Source organism: Mytilus edulis, chromosome 4 (assembly GCF_963676685.1).
Source record: "Mytilus edulis chromosome 4, xbMytEdul2.2, whole genome shotgun sequence".
In the NCBI taxonomy this organism is placed as follows: Eukaryota; Metazoa; Mollusca; class Bivalvia; order Mytilida; family Mytilidae; genus Mytilus; species Mytilus edulis.
In genome coordinates this window covers 4,059,780-4,083,863 of record NC_092347.1, presented here as the reverse complement: position 1 = coordinate 4,083,863, position 24,084 = coordinate 4,059,780, and the positions used below count along the sequence as shown (strand labels likewise).

The 24,084-nt window shown below is 32.3% G+C and overlaps 1 protein-coding gene across 1 annotated transcript in view; it reads right to left on the bottom strand.

Moving 5' to 3' along the window:
• LOC139521662 (uncharacterized) overlaps window positions 1–24,084 on the bottom strand; it is a 35,650-nt gene that overhangs the window by 11,346 nt on the left and 220 nt on the right. Inside the window, exons 2-5 of the mRNA XM_071315163.1 lie at window positions 9,180–9,336; window positions 5,951–6,216; window positions 2,959–3,081; window positions 1,142–1,225 (exon numbers count right to left, since the gene is read on the bottom strand). Coding sequence (XP_071171264.1) covers window positions 1,142–1,225; window positions 2,959–3,081; window positions 5,951–6,216; window positions 9,180–9,336 — 630 coding nt within the window. The remainder of the gene's footprint in view (window positions 1–1,141; window positions 1,226–2,958; window positions 3,082–5,950; window positions 6,217–9,179; window positions 9,337–24,084) is intronic.

Genomic DNA, 24,084 nt, shown 5'->3' with positions numbered 1-24,084 from the left:
CGCGATAGGTATTTACCGATTTTACAGTTTACATACCAAAAGCAAGTTCTAAAAAGGTCCGCAGACATGATAGTCGTGGTGCTTTTGTTATAATATAAACTATTAGAATGTTGTGATGTTTGTCTACTGTTGAAAGTTTTTTTCAGTTCTAGATATCTTTCCTGGTTCGATAAGTGTTATATTACTGTTTGTGACAATTTATGTTCATAATTTAATATCATTATTTAAACTAAAATTCTTATCAGATTCATTGTAAAAATTATTCATTGTGTCCCCTGTAACGTTACATTTCAAAATATGCTATTTGTATCGTAACATAGAGGGTAAGATTACCTAATGTTATTTGCATCGTAACAAGAGTTCAAAGGATAAGATTACCTAGTGTTATTTGCATTGTAACAAGTGTTCTAAGGGTAAGATTACCTAATGTTATTTGCATCGTAACAAGAGTTCAAAGGATAAGATTACCTATTGTTATTTGCATCGTAACAAGAGTTCCAAGGAAAAGATTACCTAGTGTTATTTGCATTGTAACAAGAATTGAAAGGATAAGATTACCTAATATTTTTTGCATCGTAACAAGAGTTCAAAGGGTAAGATTACCTAATGTTATTTGCATCGTAACAAGAGTTCAAAGGGTAAGATTACCTAGTGTATTGGATCGTAACAAGAGTTCAAAGGGTAAGATTACCTAATGTTATTTGCATTGTAACAAGAGTTCAAAGGATAAGATTACCTATTGTTATTTGCATCGTAACAAGAGTTCAAAGGGTAAGATTACCTAATGTTATTTGCATCGTAACAAGAGTTCAAAGGATAAGATTACCTAATGTTATTTGGATCGTAACAAGAGTTCGAAGGATAAGATTACCTAGTATTATTTGCATCGTAATAGAAGTTTAGAGGATACGATTACCTAATGTTATTTGCATCATAACAGAAGTTTAGAGTATAAGATTACTTAATGTTATTTGCATCGTAATAGAAGTTTAGAGGATAAGATTACCTAATGTTATTTGCATCGTAATAGAAGTTTCGAGGATAAGATTACCTAGTGTTATTTGCATCGTAATAGAAGTTTAGAAGATAAGATTACCTAATGTTATTTGAATCATAACAGAAGTTTAGAGGATAAGATTACCTAATGGTGTTTGTGGTTGAGATGTTGTTGTTTCAGCTTCTGTAGATCCCCTCATTGTTGTGAGAGCAGTTGTGGTTTGGATATCTGTGGAAAACAAAAATAAAACAAAACATATTTTATATTTTGACATTCTTGTTAAATGCAAATTCTAGACTAGTCGAGTAAACAACAAGGAATAAAATTAACCAGTATCCATTGCTTGCAATATAATTTGATATAATTTTGCCGAAAATAGATAGACTATTCACAGTGTACTTATTATTTCATAATAGATTCAAAAGTTTTGTTTCAGATCACAGAATGACCAAATAAAAGTAAAAGTAGTATACCGTTGTTCAAAAGTCAACATTACATTGTGAGAAAACAAATCCGGTCTTCAAACTAAAACCGGGGGATACACATCAATTATAAGAGGAAAACAACGAAACAATACACAACAGAAACACCAAAGAGAGAAACAACAGATTCAAAAAGAGAGGCGAAGAATCGTGAAGGGATATTTATACTCATATATCGTCGAAAATATTCTGACAACGTCATGCAAAAAAAAAGACATGAAGACGAACAACAGTATACAAAACACAACATAGAAAAACTAAAGACAGAGCAAAACGATCTTCACTAAACCAGTGGTGATCTACAATGCTCCGGAAGAGCAAGCAGAACTTCCTAAACTTGTGGCATCACGTAAGTACAAACCTGGTCATAAGTCTAAATCGGTAAGTCACAATCGGGAGAAATGAGGACATGATTGTGGTTACGACGATTGGATCATATCCGTCGTCATCTGACAAACATATATTTCATAACGGTCAAATAACGCGTGATGCCGCCCGCCGGTCAATCCCCTTATTTCTTAATAAGAAAATGCCTGTACCAAATCAGGAATATGACGGTTGTTATCCATTCGTTTGATGTGTTTGAGCTTTTGATTTTGCCATTTGATTAGAAAATTTCCTTTTTTAATGTTCCTCGGTTTCCAGTTATTTTTACGATTTGACTATTATTTTAGTATAATCGCTTTCTTGTGAGAAGCAAGCCTCAATCAATGAAATCATGACAGGAAATGCAAGCCATGGAATATAGTATCAACTGGGAGATATATACTCCAAATGCAGGCGCCGCTGGAATGTTACTACCTTGAAATGGAAAATTTAAAAATCTTCTCCTTTGTTGTCGTAAAGTTTTGTTCTCACTCGACCCTAATTGTCATTTTTTGAAGTAAAGACATGCAAATATAAATCAAAACAAATACCAGTACAAAACCTCAAACAAATACCAGTACAAAACATCAAACAGCAGCTAAAGATTGAACAACACATACCCCGTCAAAATATACAATGCAAATTATTCCGATTTTGAGATGGTCATTGTTATATTAAATTTCGTTTCTGTGTGTGTAACATTTTAATGTTGTGTTTCTGTTTTGTCGTAGTTCTCTTATATTTGATGCGTTCCCCTCAGTTTTAGTTTGTAACTCGGATTTGTTTTTTCTCTATCGGTTTATTTATGAATTTCGAACAGCGGTATACTACTGTTGCCTTTATTGATCATGATTGTACGGTTCACTGATCGTAAAAATATGAGTCATTTTGATTGTTCACTAAAGAAAATGGGTATTGATAAAAAAAAGTTTTTATCATAATCATTTTGATACTAAACCGTCTAAATCTTATGATGGACAAACGGTGTAAGCATGCATTGTGATTTGAAGAAAATGTCATTACTGAAAACTGAAGATTGGAATTATAGTAAGGATGATATGGACAAAACTCCATGCAATGTGTAAAGTAGTTTTTGTCCCGTAATACAAGTACCTGGTGTTGTTTGTAGATGGGTTGTTGTTGTTTCAGGATATGTAGGTACAGTTGTGATGGCTTCGGCTTCTGTAGATTCCTTTATTGTAGTTGTTGAAGTTGTAGCTTCTGCGGAATCCGACACTAAAATTATATTAATATTTATTATTGCGGTTCTTTCGAATGCAGGGTTATAAATTTCAAACTTCACTGTGTCCTTTTCAGAAAGCGGGTTGAAAGTCACTAAGGAAACTGGTTAGTTGACCAAAAAAATTTGTAAGGGTTCCACGGAACCCAGTGTCTCGCCTACTTTTGCTGTTAATCGCAGACTCAACAAAAATGAGGAAAAACATCAATAAAAATTTCCCTCTCGATACTGTCTTTTGATTGAAAGAGCTTCCAAGTTTGGTAAAAAATCCAGGACAGTTTATGAATCTAATAAATGTTTTATAAACTTTAACTGCAGACTGTATGTAATGTTAACTGGAAGAAAAACTAAGTCCATTTATAAGTAAAATACGGAAAAAGTGATTTTTTTTTTACAAAATTTACTTCTGAATAATATCTTATGATCAGAAACAAGCTTTTGTCTAAGTTTGGTAGAAATCCAGGTTAGTTTAAGAATATTATAAAAATTTTAAAAACTTAAACCACAGAGTGAATGTTTTGTTTCTGGCAAAAAAACTAAGTCCATTTATAAGTAAAATACGGAAAAGTGGAAATTTATTTTTTACTAAATTTTCTTCTTGATACTATCTTATGATCATAAACAAGCTTCTGTCCAAGTTTGGTACAAATCAAGGATAGTTTATGAAAGTTATTAAAATTTTAAAAACTTTAACCACAGAGTAAATGTAATGTTTCCTCGCAGAAAAACTAAGTCCATTTATAAGTAAAATACGGAAAACATGGAATTTTATTTTTACAAAATTTACTTCTGGATACTTTCTTATGATCATAGACAAGCTTCTGTCCAAGTTTGGTAGAAATTCGGTATAGTTTAAGAAAGATATTAAAATTTCAAAACCTTTAACCAGAGAGTGAATATTTGTGGACGCCGCCGCCGACGACGATGACGCCGCCGCCGACGACGACGACGGAATGTAGGATCGCTTAGTCTCGCTTTTTCGACTAAAGTCGAAGGCTCGACAATGAAAGATATTTCAATCATTTTGATATTTAAACGACAAAATCTAAGCGTATGATAGTCAAATGTGGGATAAAAGCATACCATGCTTTGTATCGTTTTAAACTACATGTATTTATGAGTTTGAACATCATTAACTACTGTTGCCTATCATTATAAATACAACATGCGTTACACAAAAACATGCTAAAAACACTTATCAATATATTATTGTTCAATTACTTATCCTCGGAGTTTTTACTTTTTCTATATGAAATCGGTAATTTCGAGGAATCGATTGTGCCCTATCCCTCTCATCAAATATTTGACTGGGTATGATTTTCTTGGCAACTAGGTAATGCATGCGAGCCATTAAACGCTAGTATATAAACTCTGTTGACAAACTCGTTCGTCGTTCCTTTAGAGAGGTTAAAGAACTACAATATGTTTTACCTTGGCTGCCTTACTGCCAATTGAGTTAAAAAGCAAGTCGTGTGATGGATAAAACATCATGATAATGTATGAAGATGAAAAAGGATGCCCATCACATAGAAATACAAGTGCAAAACAGAAATAAACAGAATTAGACATCTACATTTAAAATAAACAATGTCGTACAACAGTTGATAACATACAGACGAGTAAAGGAATTCAATGCAAGAAAACCTGGTATAAAAATATAGAAGGAGACAAATCTTATAGTGTTATGAATAATAAAGAAGACATAGGGACATCATTCGTAAATATAATTCAACATGGAGACATCTTATACGTTCAGTTATTTCACATTCAATTTTTTATGGTAATATTCTTTACAAAGCACAAAAATGTCGGCATTCACCTCGAAAGCTAACAAAACCTTTAAACAGACTTATTAAGAAGGGATATAGTTACGATACTGTTGTCAGGTCATTAAAGATTGAATGTTTTGGCTTTAATATAATTGATTCACTTATAAGGTTTTTGCATCGGAAATAAACACTTTTATTCTAAAACCAAGTGTTGGCATGATACGGGTTATGTTCTTCTCATAGAATATATGATGGTATTATACTTAACCTCTAACGGGATGGATTGTACAATATGTTCCTATGATACAGACACAATCTTTCAACCAGTTTAATTGAGGTCTGGAGCTTGCATGTCAGTAACTGCTAGTAGTCCTAAGGTAATTTAGGAATCATTTTCATTTTGTTTAGTTTTTTTGTTACCTATTCTGTCTTTGGACTCGGACTTCTTCTGAACTGAGTTTTACTGTGTGTATTGTTGTGTGTTTGTTTTTCTACATTGGCTAGAGGTATAGGGGAGGTTGAGATCTAAAAAAAAAAATATGTTTAAACACGCCGCATTTTTGCGCCTGTCCAAAGTCAGGAGCCTTTGTTAGTCTTGTATGATTTTTAATTTTAGTTTCTTATCTATATTTCGGAATTTAGTATGACGTCCATTATCACTGAACTAGTATATATTTTTATGTAGGGGACAGCGGAAGCACGCATCCGGTTGCGGGAGTTTCTCGCTGCATTGAAGACCAATGCCTTCGACTGTTGCCTGCTCTTTAGTCGAGTTGTTGTCTCTTTGACACATTCCCCATTTCTATTCTCAATTGTATACGAAATATGTGAGAAGGTGAAACAGCAATTAAAAAATAACATAAATAAAGGCAGCAGTAGTATACCGCTGTTCGAAAGCCATAAAACTGGTTAAAAAGAGTCATAAAGGTTGACAAGAAACCAATAACAGACAACTATCGAAACCTTATTTTAAACAATTACTTGTACCAAGTCTAGACAGTATTGTTTATTTTTACTATTTTTTTTAGCTTTTATTTACATTGTTATATTGCAGTAAACTTAGTCAAACGAATTTATATATTGATATAGTACTTACCTCCACGGCACATTGTGTTATAGTCAGCACCACAAGGACGTGTGGCAAAACACCAGGCAGATTGTTCGTCATGCGTTAGTCGGACACAGTTCTGATTTTTCTCAAAAAACAATGAACAAGGTCCAGTTGAAGATGTCATACAGTCTGGTTCATTGGAATTTTTTGAACCTTCATTACACCAACGGTTCCATGTCAAAATTGTATTATCGATCCAGTAGAAGTTCTGTTCGACTTCATTCCATTTCAGACCAATCCAGAACTGTAAACTAAATAACACAACCGAATTGGGTTTTTTTAATCAGTGGTCGTTCACATTTAATCTTAGTACTATGCCAGATCTTTGAAAAACAGTTTTATTCCATCTTCGCATTTAATCCCATCAGTGATTGTATGACTCATAGAATAACAATCAAACTTCGACTCTTACCAAGGAGAGTCTCGTTTAATTGTTTAATCATTTAATTATGAAACTTACCTGCACAAACGATGTATATACTTAAATTTCTTATTCAGCAAAAATACTGCATTCTGATTGGCTAATTACCCCAGGTGTAAAAACACCCCACCCTTGTTCATCCCGGTATAAATAAAAAGATGTCAAAAAATGAAAAATATGATGCCAAAAGAAATAGAAAAAAAGGTAAAAATAAAAAAAATCCCGAAAATTCAAAAGAACACATTTTTTTCTAAATTTCCAAAAATAAAGAAAACAAATATTTGACAATGCGCGGCGACATCGACATTGAAAAAATATTACACAAGAAATTTTTCATTAGCATTATTCAATTGCACATCCCGGTTTAAAAATGGATAAAGGAATTGTTCAGAAGAAATAAATTTAATCCTGGTATCTTTGATGAATTTATTTCGTGTAGTAATATTACACCGTTGTTTAAGTATTCATACACCCATTCGGTTGCGCCTCAGGTTGTATGAATTTCAAACATCGGTGTAATAATCTGTACACCCCTGACTAATTTACCCCAAGATAACTAATAATATATGCTGCTAAATAGAAGGCTGGTGGAATAAATAACAAAAGTTTCAAAGAATATATGTAGTTCCTTTTCTGCGTCCATGACACTAAATCATAATAATTATCGCCAGATTTTTTATTTTATTTTATTTTTTGCAATGAGCAACACGGCATTTTTTGGTGGCTGAGAAACTTACTAACAAGAACACCTGAATTTAGTGAAGATTTTTCATTACCCTTTTATGTATTCTTTAAGTGGTACATTTCTCTTCAAAAAGAAAACAAGAGTGCACACGCTGAAGTGTCTCGCCTTCTTTACCAATCATTGATATTATGTTGATAGTCCTAAATATGAAGCTTTATTACGACTGCCACATAAACTTAACATTAACCAATAAAACTAAACATAGACTAATGAACCATGGAAATAAGGTCAAGGTAAGATGAACCATGCCAGGCAGGCATGTTCATCTAACAATTCTTCCATACAACAAATATAGTTGACCTATTGCTTATAGTTTTAGAAAAACAGACCAAAACACAAAAATTTAACACTGAGCAATGAACTGTGAAAATGAGGTCAAGGTCAGATGACACTTGTCAGCTAGACATGTACACCTTACAATCATTCCATACACCAATCATAGTAGACCTATTGCATATAGTATAAGAAAAACAGACCAAAACACAAAAACTTGACTATAACCACAGAACCATGAAAATGAGGTCACGGTCAGATGACACTTGCCAGTTGGACATGTACAACTTACCTGTTGTAGTCCTTCCATACACCGAATATACTAGACCTATTGCTTATAGTATCTGAGATATGGACTTGACCATCAAAACTTAACCTTGTTCATTGATCCATGAAATGAGGTCGAGGTCAATTGAAAACTGTCTGACATGCATGAGGACCTTGCAAGGTACGCACATACCAAATATTGTTATCCTATTACTTATAATTAGAGAGAATTTTACATTACAAAAAAAATATTAACTTTTTTTTTCAAGTAGTCACTGAACCATGAAAATGAGGTCAATGACATTGGACATGTGACTGACGGAAAGTTTGTAACATGAAGCATCTATATACAAAGTATGGAGCACTCAGGTCTTACACCTACTAAAATATAAAGCTTTTAAGAAGTTAGCTAACGCCGCCTCCGGATCGCCGTATACCTATGTCGAGCTTTCTGCAACAAAAGTTGTAGGCTCGACACAAACCACTATGCAGTTCCGGTAGAAATGAAACTATGAATACCTATTTTTTGTCCTCAACCAACTAATTTCATTTTTAAATATTTAGTCTAACTTCAGTACGCTTTTATTTTTTCCATCATTAATTAGTATTTCTTGGGATTTTCAATTTGTTCATCTCACTTCGTAAGATTGGCTCTGGTGATTTGGCAAACATGGATATTTTTACAATTAAGCCATAGACATAGAATCGTTGGTTTTTCTTAGTGACCGAGTTTGCTTTTGTCGAGAACTTTGGAATTTTTTTTATTCAAGAATTTGTTTCACTCAAGGGATAAAAATGCAAAAGTTGATGTAAATTGGTGGAATTCAAACACCAAAGTGTGTAAATAATATACATCATTAGAAAAGTCTACAATATTATATTGATCTAAACATTCAAAATTGATTAATATACATTTTTGGCAAAGACAATTACAACTACTACATATGTTTTTAATTTTGCTCTAAATGACATCACTTATTAAAATGGAATATTTTTTGAATCGATACCAATTTAAGTTTTATACCTGTATAATTTTTTAATTTTTTTTTTGGAATGAAAGGTTTTTAAAACATCAATCTGGTGTTCGATCACTTCATGATAAAATATTCAACATGATGGTCATTATTACAACGAATAAAATATTTACATATTTCTTCATTTCAGATACGAAAATACTTATGAAGATAAAAGTTAATTCTTGAACATAATTTCTTAAAAAAACAATTTACTTTTCTTTATTTGTGATTCAAAGTACAAGATTATGCACATTTCAAACGTACCACATTTGTGTTACATCAAAATGCATTGAGTGTGTAAATAAAGGTAATATTTTTGACTAACTTTCTTGCTAGCTGAACCGTGAAGTCATTATTAGGTAAGGTATACTACCCTACTTTCGTAGTAGTCTAGTCTTACAGACAGATAAATCGGTTATTTGTCGTGCTAGTCTACTCTTAAAGGATGATAGTACACATTATTTCTGTAAAGATTGTATGCCAGAAACTTACCTGGTAGCAACAGATTCTGCTGTTAGTTTGGTGGTCACTTCATTATAATCGGCCAGTGTCTTTATCATTATTATTTCCATATTATCCGTGTCCTGACACCATTGTCTTGACTCATCGTTGTCTCTATCGTTAAAATCCAATACTACGTCTGTTTGTCCTAAAATACAATATAAGAGAAAATGTAGTTTAATTGCGAACAAGACAAGAGCGACAGCTAACAAAGGGATAGTTATATGCATAAGTCGAAAACGAACTGACAATTATATGGCAAAAACAACCCCCGGAAAACGACCAGAAGAGCAGCGACAACTTACAAAACACAACATCGGAAACTAAAAGTAACACCACTTAAAACTGGAGGTAGTCTCAGATAATACAGAATGGTGTTAAGATTCTGTCCCACATTTGACACCCGTCGTGTATTATCTACCAGAAACTAAACGACCAGATTGTAACCTTTAAAAAAACACAGTCTAAACTGTGAGCTAAAACCAATACCGTAAAGCAATTTATGAAATGCCCCAATTTGACAGTATTCTATTCACCAATAAACGAAAAAGAACAGTGACGATAGCAACCAACAATAACCATTGGGCAACCGGTTCCTAATATGGAGAAAACATAACGACTATGCAGGTTTCACATGTGTATGAGCATCAAGTTGAACCCTCTAATAATCGGGGTTGCGGTTTAAACGCATATACATGAAACAATTTGTAAAACAAAATGATGGAAAGAGCTTAATTCATTGATTCGCTACTAAGCACAAAAAAGACAAAAAGACGCAAAGTACCGATATGACAGTTCTAGCTTTATTCACATTGGCTATAAAAAAAGATCTGTCTTCGTACCTGTGTGAGCAAGGAAGTACTACTTAGTATTATTTGGGATATCATGATATTAGTATTGTATTGCATGGAGTAATTTTAATAGGTCTTGAAGAAAAATCAAATAAAAAAAACTTTTTCAGATAAATAAGTGCAACAGTATTATATCGCTATTCAATAGTCACAAATAGATTAAGCGAAAACAAATCCGGTTTACAAATTAAAACTGAGAGAAACACACCAACTATTATAAGAACAACAAAACGGAACAAAATAAACATGGTTGCAACAAAAACAAACGCCAAAGTACATAGAAACGGACTATTTGATAACAACTATGGATTTGTACAGAACAGTTTTAGAAAAAGAACAAATGTTATATTGATCCCGCTTATAATGCAATGCTAAAAATGCCGGCGTCACACATTGGCGTATAGACCGGCGTGCACCAAACGTACAGAGAAAATTGACAAAGTCGGTATACGTTATTTGCACGCAAGAGGAACGCTAAGCAATCGTTAACCCTCTTGATGCCAGATTTAAAATAATCAACGTTTTGACGTTGCAAATAGGCAATAACAATTTGACGTCTTTTTTTGGCGTTATTGTTTTCATATTGATTTATAAAGTACGTGAACGGCTTTCACAAGGGCGGTGACCTGGACAACATTTTGATAATGCTATATTGACTAATTAAAATCTTTCTATACAAATTTGCATCTTGATGGACCAATGAGATTCATAAATGTTAATTTAACTGATATTTTTATGAAAATGCTGTTGAATTCGAGCAATTATAAAAAGTTCTTTTTTTAATTGTAAGATAATATAATTTATTGTAAAGTATTATGCAATACGTATTTGCCGCCTAAAATTTTTGGCTATTATATTTTTTTATATATTCACAGTTTTTAAAAAGATATTATGGGCGGTTTTTACCAAACCAAATTAGTGTTTATATCTCCAGCAAAAGATAGTTGTTCAATGATAAATATAACCTGATAAACAATCAGATATGTGTTTTAAAAAATCTATTGGTTGATTGAAATCAAATTAGAAATAATTTAATTTTGGATGTAACGCGTATTCTGATTGGCTGACGTTATTTTGTTATCAGAACATAGACATAATTTAGTCATGTGACCGTGACGTCATCAACGTTTTTTCATGGTTTTCTACTGTTTAAAACGAAATTTAGAATTAAATTATAAGAAATGACTGTAATATTTTTTCTGTCTATTCGAAATAACATAAAAAAATGTGGTGCACACTGTTAAATAACCCGCTACGCCACTTGATAAAAGGGGTTCGTACATAGTTTCTTCTAAAAGGGTAATAAGGGGTTCGTTCATAGTTTCTTCTAAAAGGGTAATGTAGGATCAGTTATAATCGTATTTTTTCCCATGTTCAAGAATTTTTATTTTTCTATAAGAAACCTGTTGATATAACAATTACCGATACAAAAGGAGGCGAGTCATGTCGCGATATTTTAACCTCGCATCATTTTCTGTGATGTCTGAATACATGAACCATGTGAGCAGTATTTTTTGTTTTTGTTTTTTGTATTACATTACTCTTAACTCGTTTGGACACGGAACTGTTTACTTTATGAAGTTATTTACATTTCGTAGATGTGATTGCGTATTGAATGTTTGTCCAACTCTATGCGTATTTTATCTTGAAGGTCATGATATTCTTTTTGTGTAAATTTCTCATTATGTTTTATAGAAGGTTTTGTAAATGCACTGACACAACATTTTAAGCTATAGAAAGTTTGTATAATTACTCAATAAACCACGGACGCACTGAAATTATTTGACTGCTGTCGAAAAAAACTAAACATATAAAAATGAAAAAAGTCTCAAAATGTCATTTTCAATGCAATAACAAGAGTAAAGTTTCTGTACATCTAAGGATATTTAGATTCCGTTTATGATGCATGTTGTATGTGGTGAGACTTTAAAAAAGTATTGTATCAGTATTTGAATCTACTATTGATCAATACTTGTAGAGTTTATTTGCTCAAAATGTTAAACAACATTGATTTCCTTTGACGTTTGATAATTAGCACCAAATAAAGAAACTTTTCTTTAGAATAGGACGTAAATAGGGAAAATAAATGTCTAAGGCTTCTAAACCGTGACAGCTGACCAAAATACAGTACAGCGCAGCAGCTGCTGGTTTCTTGGTCACATATGGTATAGATATGATATTGAGAGATTGATCAGAATCACATGAAGTATTAGTATTCGTTAAACTCAATACTCCGAGTTTTGCCTTCAATATGGCAAGAATGTTTACTTACTAAATCCAACGTTGAAGGGATTACTACTACTACATCTACAATACCGTTATCTTATAAGTATGCAACAGGTTAGCATTACATAGTATGGCATGTATCGTTAATTCCGTAACATGCTGAAATGTTATAAATACAAACAAAGAATGATACCAAAGGGGTAATAAAAAACGTAAGCTGAAGAAATATTTGCAATCATCGTGGCGGAATAAGCAAAAGACCGCAAAACACGAGACGCAACAACCGAAGTTGTTCTCGACTCAACTAGCTTTCAGTTACTGCGATTACTGTCAGATCGGTACTTCGTGTAACTATTATGTGTTTTCTTTGTATAATCTAATGGCTAGAGCCCTTTTCAACTTATGTGTACAGTTTGTAGTTATGTTTTGTTAAAACACCACTATCCAAGTTTATAGGGGGTTTGATGCTCGCAAACATGTTTAACGCCGCCACATTATGTATGTGCCTGTCCCTAGTCAGCATTCTGTAATTGTTCATTTATTGTTTTATTCATATATCAAGCTATGGCTTTTGCAATCTTAATTGTTTTTCGTTTTGTTATGTCGGAGCCGGTTAAAGCTTTCTTTGCATTATGGGTTTCTATAGTATATCATTGTTGAAGGCAGTACACATATCTATAGTTACTGGCATCTTCGTCAACTATTCACTGGTGTATCGTTATCTCACCGTACAATTTTATAAAGAATGAAAAGACGAACATATGTAGACGAAACGCGCGTCTGGCGAATTAAATTATAAGCCTGAAACATTTGTGTACCTATCTTTTGTGTGTTTCTCTGTCGTGTATGTTCTCCCATTTATTTGTATTGTAGTCCTGTCATGTAATGTTGTCATTTAAATGTTATATTTAACATTGACATAAAAGCGGGAGGTTTGGCTAGCCACAAAACCAAGTTCAACCCACCATTTTGTCTTAAAATATCGTGTACCAAGTCAGGAAAATGGCCATTGTTATATTATAGTTCGTTTCTGTGTGTGTTGCATTTAAGTGTTGGGTTTTTGTTGTATCGTTATTCTCCTCTTATAATATTTGATGTGTTTCCCTCAGTTTTAGTTTGTAACCCGAATTTGGTTTTTTTTCTCAATCGATTTATGAATTTCGAACAGCGGTATACTACTGTTGCCTTTATAGCCATAACTTAGAGTTAAACATAGTTGGACTGGAAAACAGTTTTTGTATTTTTAGTTACATCCTTTATGATTCCCATTGCAATAAAGGAGTAGGTCCAGTAAAAAATTTTATCTATTTAAATTGATTCGATTAGTGTATGTGAAAGATTTTAACTGATTTAGTCATTAAAACGCCCCGATTTAAGCTTTATTTTTATTAAAAATCGATCAAATATGCCAAAAAGCGTCAATTTTCAGATGGTTTTTGTCAAAAATGAAAGTGGCCGCATCTGTGTTCATCCTCAACCTTTATATATGTTATGTATCATCATCAAATACAACTTATATTTCGATATTATGAATGAACACGAATGCGATTTCCAATAAATAGCTTAAAAGTTACATTTTCACAGTTTTGTTAAACTGCTATATTTTGGGGCCAAAAAGGGGTCTTACTGAACCTACTCCTTTGTTTGTATGGTTATAGTAATTCGAATTAGAATTGACGTTAGGACGTAAAACGTTGCGAATGCGAAATAAACTAATTCGAATTAGTTATTGCGAATCGAATTCGAATTACGTATGAACTCAGCATTAGGTTCTAGTTAATATAAACAAATTTATAGAAAAATACGATTGCGGTTTGGTCATTTTGTTTTTATTATTATTCTTTTAGTGTTGATATTTAACTGTGTCAATTACATATTTTACGATATTTTAATTTAAATCTGAGTAAAATCAGATATTGTTAATTTTTTAATTATTTTTTTTAAATAATTTTGAAATGCTAATATTGCATAGATAAAATTGAGAATGGAAATTGGGAATGTACCAAAGAGACAACAACCCGACCATAGAAAAACACAACAGCAGAAGGTCATCAACAGGTCTTCAATGTAGCGAGAAATTCCCGCAACCGGAGGCGTCCTTCAGCTGGCCCCTAAACAAATATATATACTAGTTACCCTGGTACTGTACGTTACGTCTAATAACGGATTTTTAAAAGCTTTATCCGAATTAAATCGAATACATGTAATTTCTAAAACCGTTTAAATGTTTTATTGAAACTTTAAAAAAAAAAGGTAAGAACCAAGATGAAATGTTTCATCTACAAAGGAGTAGGTCCGGTAAGGGCCGATTTTGGCTTCAAATTTCAGGTACATCTGACGAAAGATTTTGGACACTTTTCAAACACTTAAGAGTCTATTTTAGTTGAATCAATTAGTTTACGTGAAAGATTTTAACTGATTTCCTCATTAAAAACGCTCCGATTCCAGCTTAAATATGAAAATTCTATCAAATATGCCAAAAAATGTCACTTTGCAGATGGTTTTTGCCAAAAATGAAAGTGGTCGCATTTGTGTTCATCCTCAACCTTTATATATGTTATATATTATCGTCAAATACAACTTACATTTCAATATTAAGAATGAACACAAATGCGGCCACTTTCATTTAAGACGGAAACCGTCTAAATTTTAACTAAAATGCTAACATTGTGAAGATTTCAGTAATTTAGCATGATTTAATGATGCTAGTACCCTATATAAGTGCATTGTATTGTTAAAAACAGCCCATATCAATGAAGCAGAAGCATTCTGCTTTGCAATAAATAACTCAAAGTTTACATTTTAACAATTTTGGAAAACTGCTATATTTTGGGGCCAAAAAGGTTTCTTACTGGACCTACTCCTTTAACCATCTTAACACAGTTTTAACGTTAATTAATACTTACCTTCTAACGTACAAATCATTAAGACATATAATCCGATGAAATTGTTGAAAATCATTGTAATATAAGGTGAACTAACAGTTCTGTCTATTTTGGAATTCGCAGAAACACGGAAGGATAAATTAAATTATTTCAATTGTTGTACACGTCAATAAAAGTAGAGTTTATTATTCGAAATCTGTTAGACCTTTATGCATCTCGAGGTGAATCTACATCGAATTCTGTTAGACCTTAATGCAACTCGAAGTAAATCTACATCGAGTTATGTTACGTTTTTCACATTACGAAGAAAACTTTGAGTATATATGTATGAGTCCTGTAATTACGTTAGAATTGATGATATCAAATTAGAATAACATGCAAAACTATGATTTTGAAAGCAGATCAGTTTACAATTTCTAACATTTTCAGGTTAATTTCCATAAATATGTGTTTCACAAAAGTGCGTCTATTCAGTATCATTGGACCAACGCAAGATAACTAAATACAAAGGGGTTCTAAAATAATTAAAGACTTTTAATTGACATTTAAAAAGTCAATACATTAGTATTTGTACTGCAATAATGTTATTGGACTATGTTATTTCTTTGTATAAATAAAACGAGATCTTGGTTTATATGTCAATGAGACAGCAACTCCTTGGTAAGGTTAACCAAAAGACACCGAGTGTATTTACTGTAGAAGTGTAATTATTTCAAAAGAAACAAGAGACAGTACCTGGTTTATATTTAAACAATGTCGTAATTACACTATTGTTTACCTTGTTCTACATGATGTCAAAATTTATCATCAGAAGTAATTAAAATGTACCTGGATGCTTTTGAAAACATTTAATAAATTTTTATTGAAGAAAGACCGGAAATAATGCAAGGAATTTTTCAATACATACACGGAACGTGCATTTAGAATTATTTGTTTTTCAGTAAAATATAATTAGTTTAAAACAAGTTAAAGCCGCTGTATTTGAGAACTACTCAGCATTTTAAAAAGGGTAAATTCTATTTACATTTTTTTCTCTTCCTTTTTATAACTTTTTTTAATTGTTTAATATGTCTGCTTAGTCGTTATATAATAATTAATATAAAAACGTGTATTGGTATAGCAAAAACACAAGATTTAAGCTAACCAAATGCAAATTTATATATAAAGCAAATTTAACTAGATATACATGGGGAGACATAATGTTTGTCATATGCGCCTTTCGCTTGTTTCTTTCTATATCATTTTTTATCTGTTTGTCTTTTTTCTTCTTTAGCAATGGCGTTGTCAGTTTATTTTCGATCTACGAGTTTGAATGTCCCTCTGGTATCTTGCGCCCCTCTTTTGTCACAGTTTCTGAGGAATAATGACGTTTCAAATTTGTCAGGGTAAATCCTAAAGGAAATTTGGGTTCCTATGATAACCAATGACTACAATTCCGAACCACACCACTCCTGGACTGAATTAAAACTGAATTGGTTCCCGAAGTGGGGATTAATCTAACTTGGAATATCTATTAAATATATTATATAGGTATAGATTAGATTTAAAGAATGAAGAGGGATAATAATGGGTGAAGCACGCCAATCTTATATTTTGTTATGTGTGTGCTTTACCAAGATATAAACAGCTGAAATGAGCTGAAAGGAGTGGATATTCCATTATACAGGATGTCCAAATATATGAGCCAAGTATATCAAAACGAAAAAAAAAAACGAAATAATTTACAGGTCTCAACTTAGTTCCTTAAACATATAACATGATATCTAAACAATGAAGTTGCATGTCATCCTGACATTATGGAAATTTAAATGTATTTGTCATCTGTTCTAACTCAACGACGATGGTTGATGCTTTAACTGGTTGCAAAAATCTTTGAACTTCAAAAGGATGCACATGATGTAGATTTTACTAAAAGATGACCGCGAAAGTCTTTCTTATTTTGTAAAACATTTTACAAATTTGTATTGTTCTTAGCATTTTAGTGTTTTGTCGCTATAATTTTTGCCAGATCCCTTTATCTTCAACAATATGAAAGAGATTCATTTTCAATTGATTTTAAAATAATGAGTTTGTAAACTGGCTATAACTATATGACATATGTAACGTTGTCATTTGCAAGAAACAGAAACAAGTAACCAATTTTTTTTACTCAATCTTGGTGAAATTTAGATGACCTGAGACATTTTAATTGGGAAGAATTGTTATTATTTTAGGATACCTTTTGGTCATATTTATAGCATGTAATCAAGTACTTGAACCTTGCATATAATACCTAGCTTTAGATGATGGCCGTTTCCGATAAATGTTGCTTCGGTGCAACAAAAAAGTAAAAACATCCTTGCCTTTTAAATTTTCGGCTTTGAGCGTTCCTGATGAAGGACGCATGAAGTTATAACGTCTTCGTTTTTTCATTTTCTTATTATATGGTGGTTTTTTTTTTTACAGTTACGGGTTTAGCATTTCTAATTGTATATCGTTTTCTGTCATCAAATTGATACTTACAGCTTATTGTAATATGATAAGATATTGTCTTCTACATGCTGTTTAATGATAACACTACTATGTGAATTCCAATATTTTCGTTGGAGACAGAAAAATTGGTACATTAGACATTGTTTTAATAACAAAGTATGTGAATTCAGTAAAAGAGTCAAAGTAGAGATTATAAATTTTATTTTTGACATAAGCACTTTTAATAGATCTACATTTCGTAATCACTATTATATAGTTCGTAAAAAATGTATTTAAACAACAGTCTCTTTTATTTTTAAGGCACAGTGTCCAGCATATCTGTCGATCTCGTTCTGGAGTATTGGTATGTTGGTTGTTGTAGTAGAGCAACGTCTCAAATACCCCCAGCATGCATCACTTAACTCTGGAACATCAAATTCTTCAGCAGCACATGTCATTCCAACAACTGTAGTTACGTCCATAACGACACTTCCGGTGTGTACAAAGTTCATAAATTGTCTAAACACATCAATGTCGTAGTTATTTATGGATATGTTTTTATTGTTGTTTTTCTTTGTTTTTCTCTGAGACTGTGGACTATTATGTTGCAGAATCATTTCTTGAAGTACTTTACTTCTTGACCCAATGACTGCCTTTAAACCATGAACAAGGTAGCGTTGTGGTCCAATTTCAAATGTAACATCACAAAGTTGTGGCATAGACAAGGTGTACTTGATATTGTTGACAACTGTTTCTGTATTGGTCACGTGCATCGTATCACTAGGATCTTCAAGGTCGTCTAAATCACCACCTTCATCGTCACTTTCACTTGAAATGTCAGTTTCAGAAGACGAACCGCTGTTGCTGTTATCTGATTCCCCTCCCGATAATGACGAACTGGGTTCCGAGTCGGATACAAATACTGGAGAGTCATAACCAGAAGATGACTCTTCTTCAAGGTCATCCAAGTTCAACAAAGGTACTCTGTCTTCTAAAATGTCCATTCTTAAAATGTGTTTTGTTCTTTTCAAAATGCTTTATGATATATTGGACTAAACTGAATTCAATATATATGCAAAGTATTTTGACAAGTGAGTTTTCAAGCTCATTCTACTCATTAGATCAGCTTGGAGTAATAATTGACAGATACAAAAGAATTGTTTTGAAGCTTTGATGATAGTTAATTATAATCATTGTTAATTAATAGTAATTAACATTTATTATAAGTAATTAACATTCAACATTTTTACTCAGTAATCAATAGGCTGAATTAGTATAATTGTCTTTTTGACGTTCATCTGTTGACATAAATATATTTAACATGAAAAGAAAATTAACAAAACTAGAGAAAAATAGTCTATAGATATAGTATACTACAATTTTCAGGACTTAATTTGGAGCAGTTATGTTTCAGGTATGTACTTTTTAAGAGGTGTCTCATGTTGAAAATGACGCATGGACGTCCGTGAAAACGACGGTACGAGTATTAATTCTAACGAGGATTGAGAATTTACATTCTTTATCTTTGCTAAAACAACGATAATCAACAAGCTGTCAATATTTATTTATATGGTCTTACAGTCAAAAAGTAAATTAAGTGAATGAATTATGCGATATTTTTTGGAGATATTTATTTGCGCCAAAAATGCGTCCTTTTGCGCAACAACTTTTTTCTCCAATCCTACGTTAGCGCCACCTGTTTTAAAATTACATGGTATTATTATAAAAATAAAACATACGATTGCGCCAATTAGAAAAAAAATGACTTCCCTTGTCCTTTATTCGGACTTGGAACCGGTAGTTTACACGGCAAATATTTCCTTTTCTGGAAACATACTTTCTTCTGCTGTTGCATGGGTATTTCCCAATTTAATGTATGTAGTAGCTGTAACAACTAGTTTCCAAAAACACAAACATTGAAGGATGAAATGCATAAAACAGTTCATAATGATTCCTGTGGAATGCTTCTGCTCCATTACTGGTACGTCTTGCGTAGATGTATATATAGTTTTATCCAACATGGATGATGGGAACAAAGCACTGTGTCATCAAGATATGTGGCTAACACATAATCAGCAAAAGCTCTATTTTCTTCTCTTTTGGCATATCTTGTAATAAATATTCATTAAAGTAATAAGTTTTCTTCTCTCTCTGTACGTGGACCATCTAATGCATTTCAAGTCATTACTATGGAACATAAAATAATATCAGAGTTCCACATAAGACAGCTGTCTTATGTGGAACTCTGATATTACTTTATGTTGTTTTACTATAACTTGATGATATTTTGTCTTTACATAATGATAATTTGATATAACTCAATATGGACTTGTCATTACTTAATAATGTTTCGATATTACACGATATGGTTTCATATTGACTTCATATAGTTTTGTCATTACTCAATATGGTTTTGTCATTACTCGATGTGGTTGTGTCATTAGTCAATGTGGTTTTAACATTACTTGATGTGAATGTGACTTAACGTTAGGTAGTTGTTTCATTACATGATTTGGTTTTGTTATTTCGTAATGATGATTTGCCTATTTTTTATATGGTTTTAACATTACGTAATGATGTTTCAAAATTTGACGATTTTACACTAATTGATGGGTTTGTTTCATTATTTGATGTGGTCGTGTCATTCTTTGATGTGGTTATCTCATTACTTGATGAGGAAAAACCACGTGACCAATTCGGAAAAAATATGTTCTATTTTTAAACAGATTTCATAATGTCGTTTGTTTAAACCCCTATTTTTTTGTTGGGTTCGTGTTGATTATTCTTTAGTTTTCTATGATGTGTCATGTGTACTATTGTTTGTCTGTTTGTCTTTTTCATTTTTAGCCATGGCGTTATCAGTTTATTTTCGATTTATGTGTTTGACTGTCCCTCTGGTATCTTTCGTCCCTTTTTTGTTTAATGCGCTTTGGATGGGAATCGCTATCCATTGAGTCAAAGTTCAAATTTAAGTTCGAGTGGTTGTTCAGAGTTATTTGGTATAAAATAGGGAACGGCAGACAATGATAGGAAAAAAAGTACTAAAAAAATTACAGTATTTCGGACATAGTTGGGATATCCCCAAACAACTTGGTCCTGCCGTTTTTCTATCTTAGTTTTCAAATGGACGCAGTATTATAATAAATTTGTAAAATATTCCGCGGAACCCAGTGTCTCGCCTGATATTGTTGAAATCAGTGCAAAAGCGTAATGTTGACCGGCTGTACATTTATTGGTAAAAACAAAATAAAAAAAAGTTTTTCTATAGATGCTTTTTCTTGACATTGAGGACACAAATCAAAAGACTTGTACTTTATTGTTTTCAAACAAATTAGACACTTTATTTAAATCAACTCACACTAAAGTATCGGGAAATGAAGGAGAGGGAGGGATTGGGCTCGGACTAAGCGGCAAAGCATCAATACTATGAAAATAACAATTCTTCGATGTTTTTTTTAGTGTGAACGATCATTTGAACATAAACGAATATCAATCTTTTATTTTTAGCAATTGAATTTTCTGATCTACATCACACTAATTGAAAAAAACCTGTTTGAAATATCTGTTTCAAATGGGACGACGGATATGTTCCAGTTTTCGTAACCTAAATACTGTCATCTTTTCCTCCAATGTGAACTACCAAATAAAACCAAATCACTGGGTTTGTACTTTCAAAAATAACCCGACGGTTGCCACTCGTTGAGCAAAATCTCCTTACCTTTCTTGCGCACCCGATATCCCCCCCCCCCCCCCCCCCCCCCCCGAGATGAATTTGTATTACCCAGTCCTATCGATCTATTGACTCAGCCAATTGAAACTTTTTTTTATGCCCCTGCAATTGAAAGTTGGGGGGCATATGGTTTTACCCCTGTCCGTCCATCCGACCTATTATGGGTATATAGTTATTCCGCGTACTAGTAAATCCGCCTACAGTTTGGTTTTCTCTTTACTGTCTGATTGTTCATATATTGAAGGTGTGCATATGGTCGGGTTTGTTTTTTTATAAATATTTGCTCTTTTGGGAAATAGTTGAACTTTGGCATTTTTAGGAAAAGGAGTAGGTTCGATAAGGCCCTAAAATGACCCCCGTTTTTTGGCTTTAATTCTAAATTAGGATTTATCGGCCAATATCACAATGAATTATTGCTAATACATTTGACTAGATAGGAAATATGTCTTTTTTTTTAAATTACGTTCCTGCGTTTCATTCATGACGTCACAAATAGTACTCATTTTGATTTTTCACGAAAAATCAATGAAAATGGCTAAATTTACATTGATTAGTGGGACAGGAAAAATAGAGCGTATACGTCGACAAATAAAGATCTTTGAAACTAATGTGTGTTATGACATTTTACATGTCATACTTGAATATTTAGTTTGTCGACGCCTGCGCTCTATGTTTCCTGGTCCTAAATTTGGCTGAAATTCGGTCAATTTTGTTAAATTTCGCCAAAATCCCTTATTTTGTCCTAATTGGGATGTAAAGATCAACGCTTTAGAATAAAACTTTGACAGAAATAGTTCTAAATAACTTTCTTATATGTCTTAAGGTCAACTTCTTTTATCTTGCGACATTGAATTTTAAAATCGGGACCAAATAGGACCCTTACCGAACTTACTCCTTTACTTGCATTAAAGGAACATTTCCAGATAACTTCTCCTATAGTTTGAATCCTAGGAAGTTTTCACTCTGCTAGCTGTTTGTACATATATTGAAGGTGTGCATGTGGTCAGGGTTTTAATTTTTAATAATTTTTGCTCATTTGGGAGATAATTGAACTTTGTCATTTTGGGGGTATAAGCGATTAAATGTTAAATGAATATGCATGAAATATTTCCCACTGAAAGTAACGTAAGCAACAAACAACAAAATATATCGTATTTGCGTAATGCATAAATCTATATGAAATGAGAAGATATATACGGTATGAGTAAGTACCAATGAGACAACTCTCTACTAGAGACCAATTGACATAAAACGTTAAAAAAATTGCAATGTTTCCAAATAAGATCCGAAAAGAAAGAAGATATATATTTTGCTTTAATTAAAAAAGTTGACTGGAATTACAAGTTAGACGGTTCCTGTCATAAAATTCACTTTACTTTCTTTAAAAACGGAACGATTAAATTAAGAAATAAAAGGATTGTCAGAAAAAAAAGTTTAGTTATATTCATCTCATAATTATGTTTATAAGCTTTGTATGATAAGGAGATATATACAGCCACGCGTCAGGTCCAATTTTATTTTCCCTTTTAAGTTTTCTATACATATGAATCTTGTTGTAGAGAAATTAAAAAAATCGCAGTTTTACTTCATAAATTTGAAAATTTTAAAAAAGATGATTTTTTTATCCTATCGTTATACACCACAACTTAAGAACCTCATCTAAACGAACAACCCCAGTCATCGGATTTTTTTCTAGCTTGTGGTCGTATTGATAATATCTGACTATCAAGAACATTATATCTGAGGAAATATATGCAGATGATTCACCATATATAAATAGCGTCGGAATCGACAACGTTGAAAACGTATGAAAATCGTCCAGTGGACAAACTTGCAAGACATTTCATTTCTTTGAAACGAAGTCATTTTGACTACGAAAATTATCAAAATTATGTAGCTGTAGGGAAAATCACTATTTAGCATGTAACAAATCTGAAATTTCAATAAATAACGTCGCAAATGATAGTTTATTTGTAAAAACGGCATTGGTCATCTTGCAAGACACTTGCCAGAAGCCGTTGCATTTTTATATGAGGTGTTAGTGCTGCGATTTTGATATGGTCTATCTATGTACTTTTATGAGCATAATTCACACAAACGAAAAATCATATAATCTTATATTTTAAAACCTATAAATTTTGATAGCTTAACATTTTCTTAATCTGACCATAATGAACACTATTTGTTGTTGCCAAAATATAGCGTTGGTGGTTACAGGAACTCATATTCAGTAATATTGTAATACTCTATATATAAGGCATATCATTCATTCGAATTTTCGCGCATAAAACAACACTGTTTCGAAGAACACAAACACCCCTGCTAAGGTTATTATGTGTATAGTCTGTTACGTCTGACACGCATATTTTTAACGTTTTGTCAATATGTTGTCCTTATTTTATACTATTGTTAAATATGATAAAACAAATTTGTAGTATTTTTCGGAATAGTACTTACCTGTCTAGTCTATGGATATAAATTTTATATAACTTAACTGTTACGATTTTATAGAAAAACTGTTTATTGGTGTGAACTGGTTGATTACACGGTATTGACGCAAATTTAACGTGCTTAACGTCATTGCAATGATACATGCTTGTATGGTGTCGCGTTAGCAAAATACAACCGCAGTTTGCCAGTTATACATAAAAAAAAAGATATGATAGTTGTGTTGATATTTAACTGTGTCTATTATATATTACGATATTTTTGTATTTGATAAAAAAAAAAGATAGAGTTCAAAATTAGAAGTG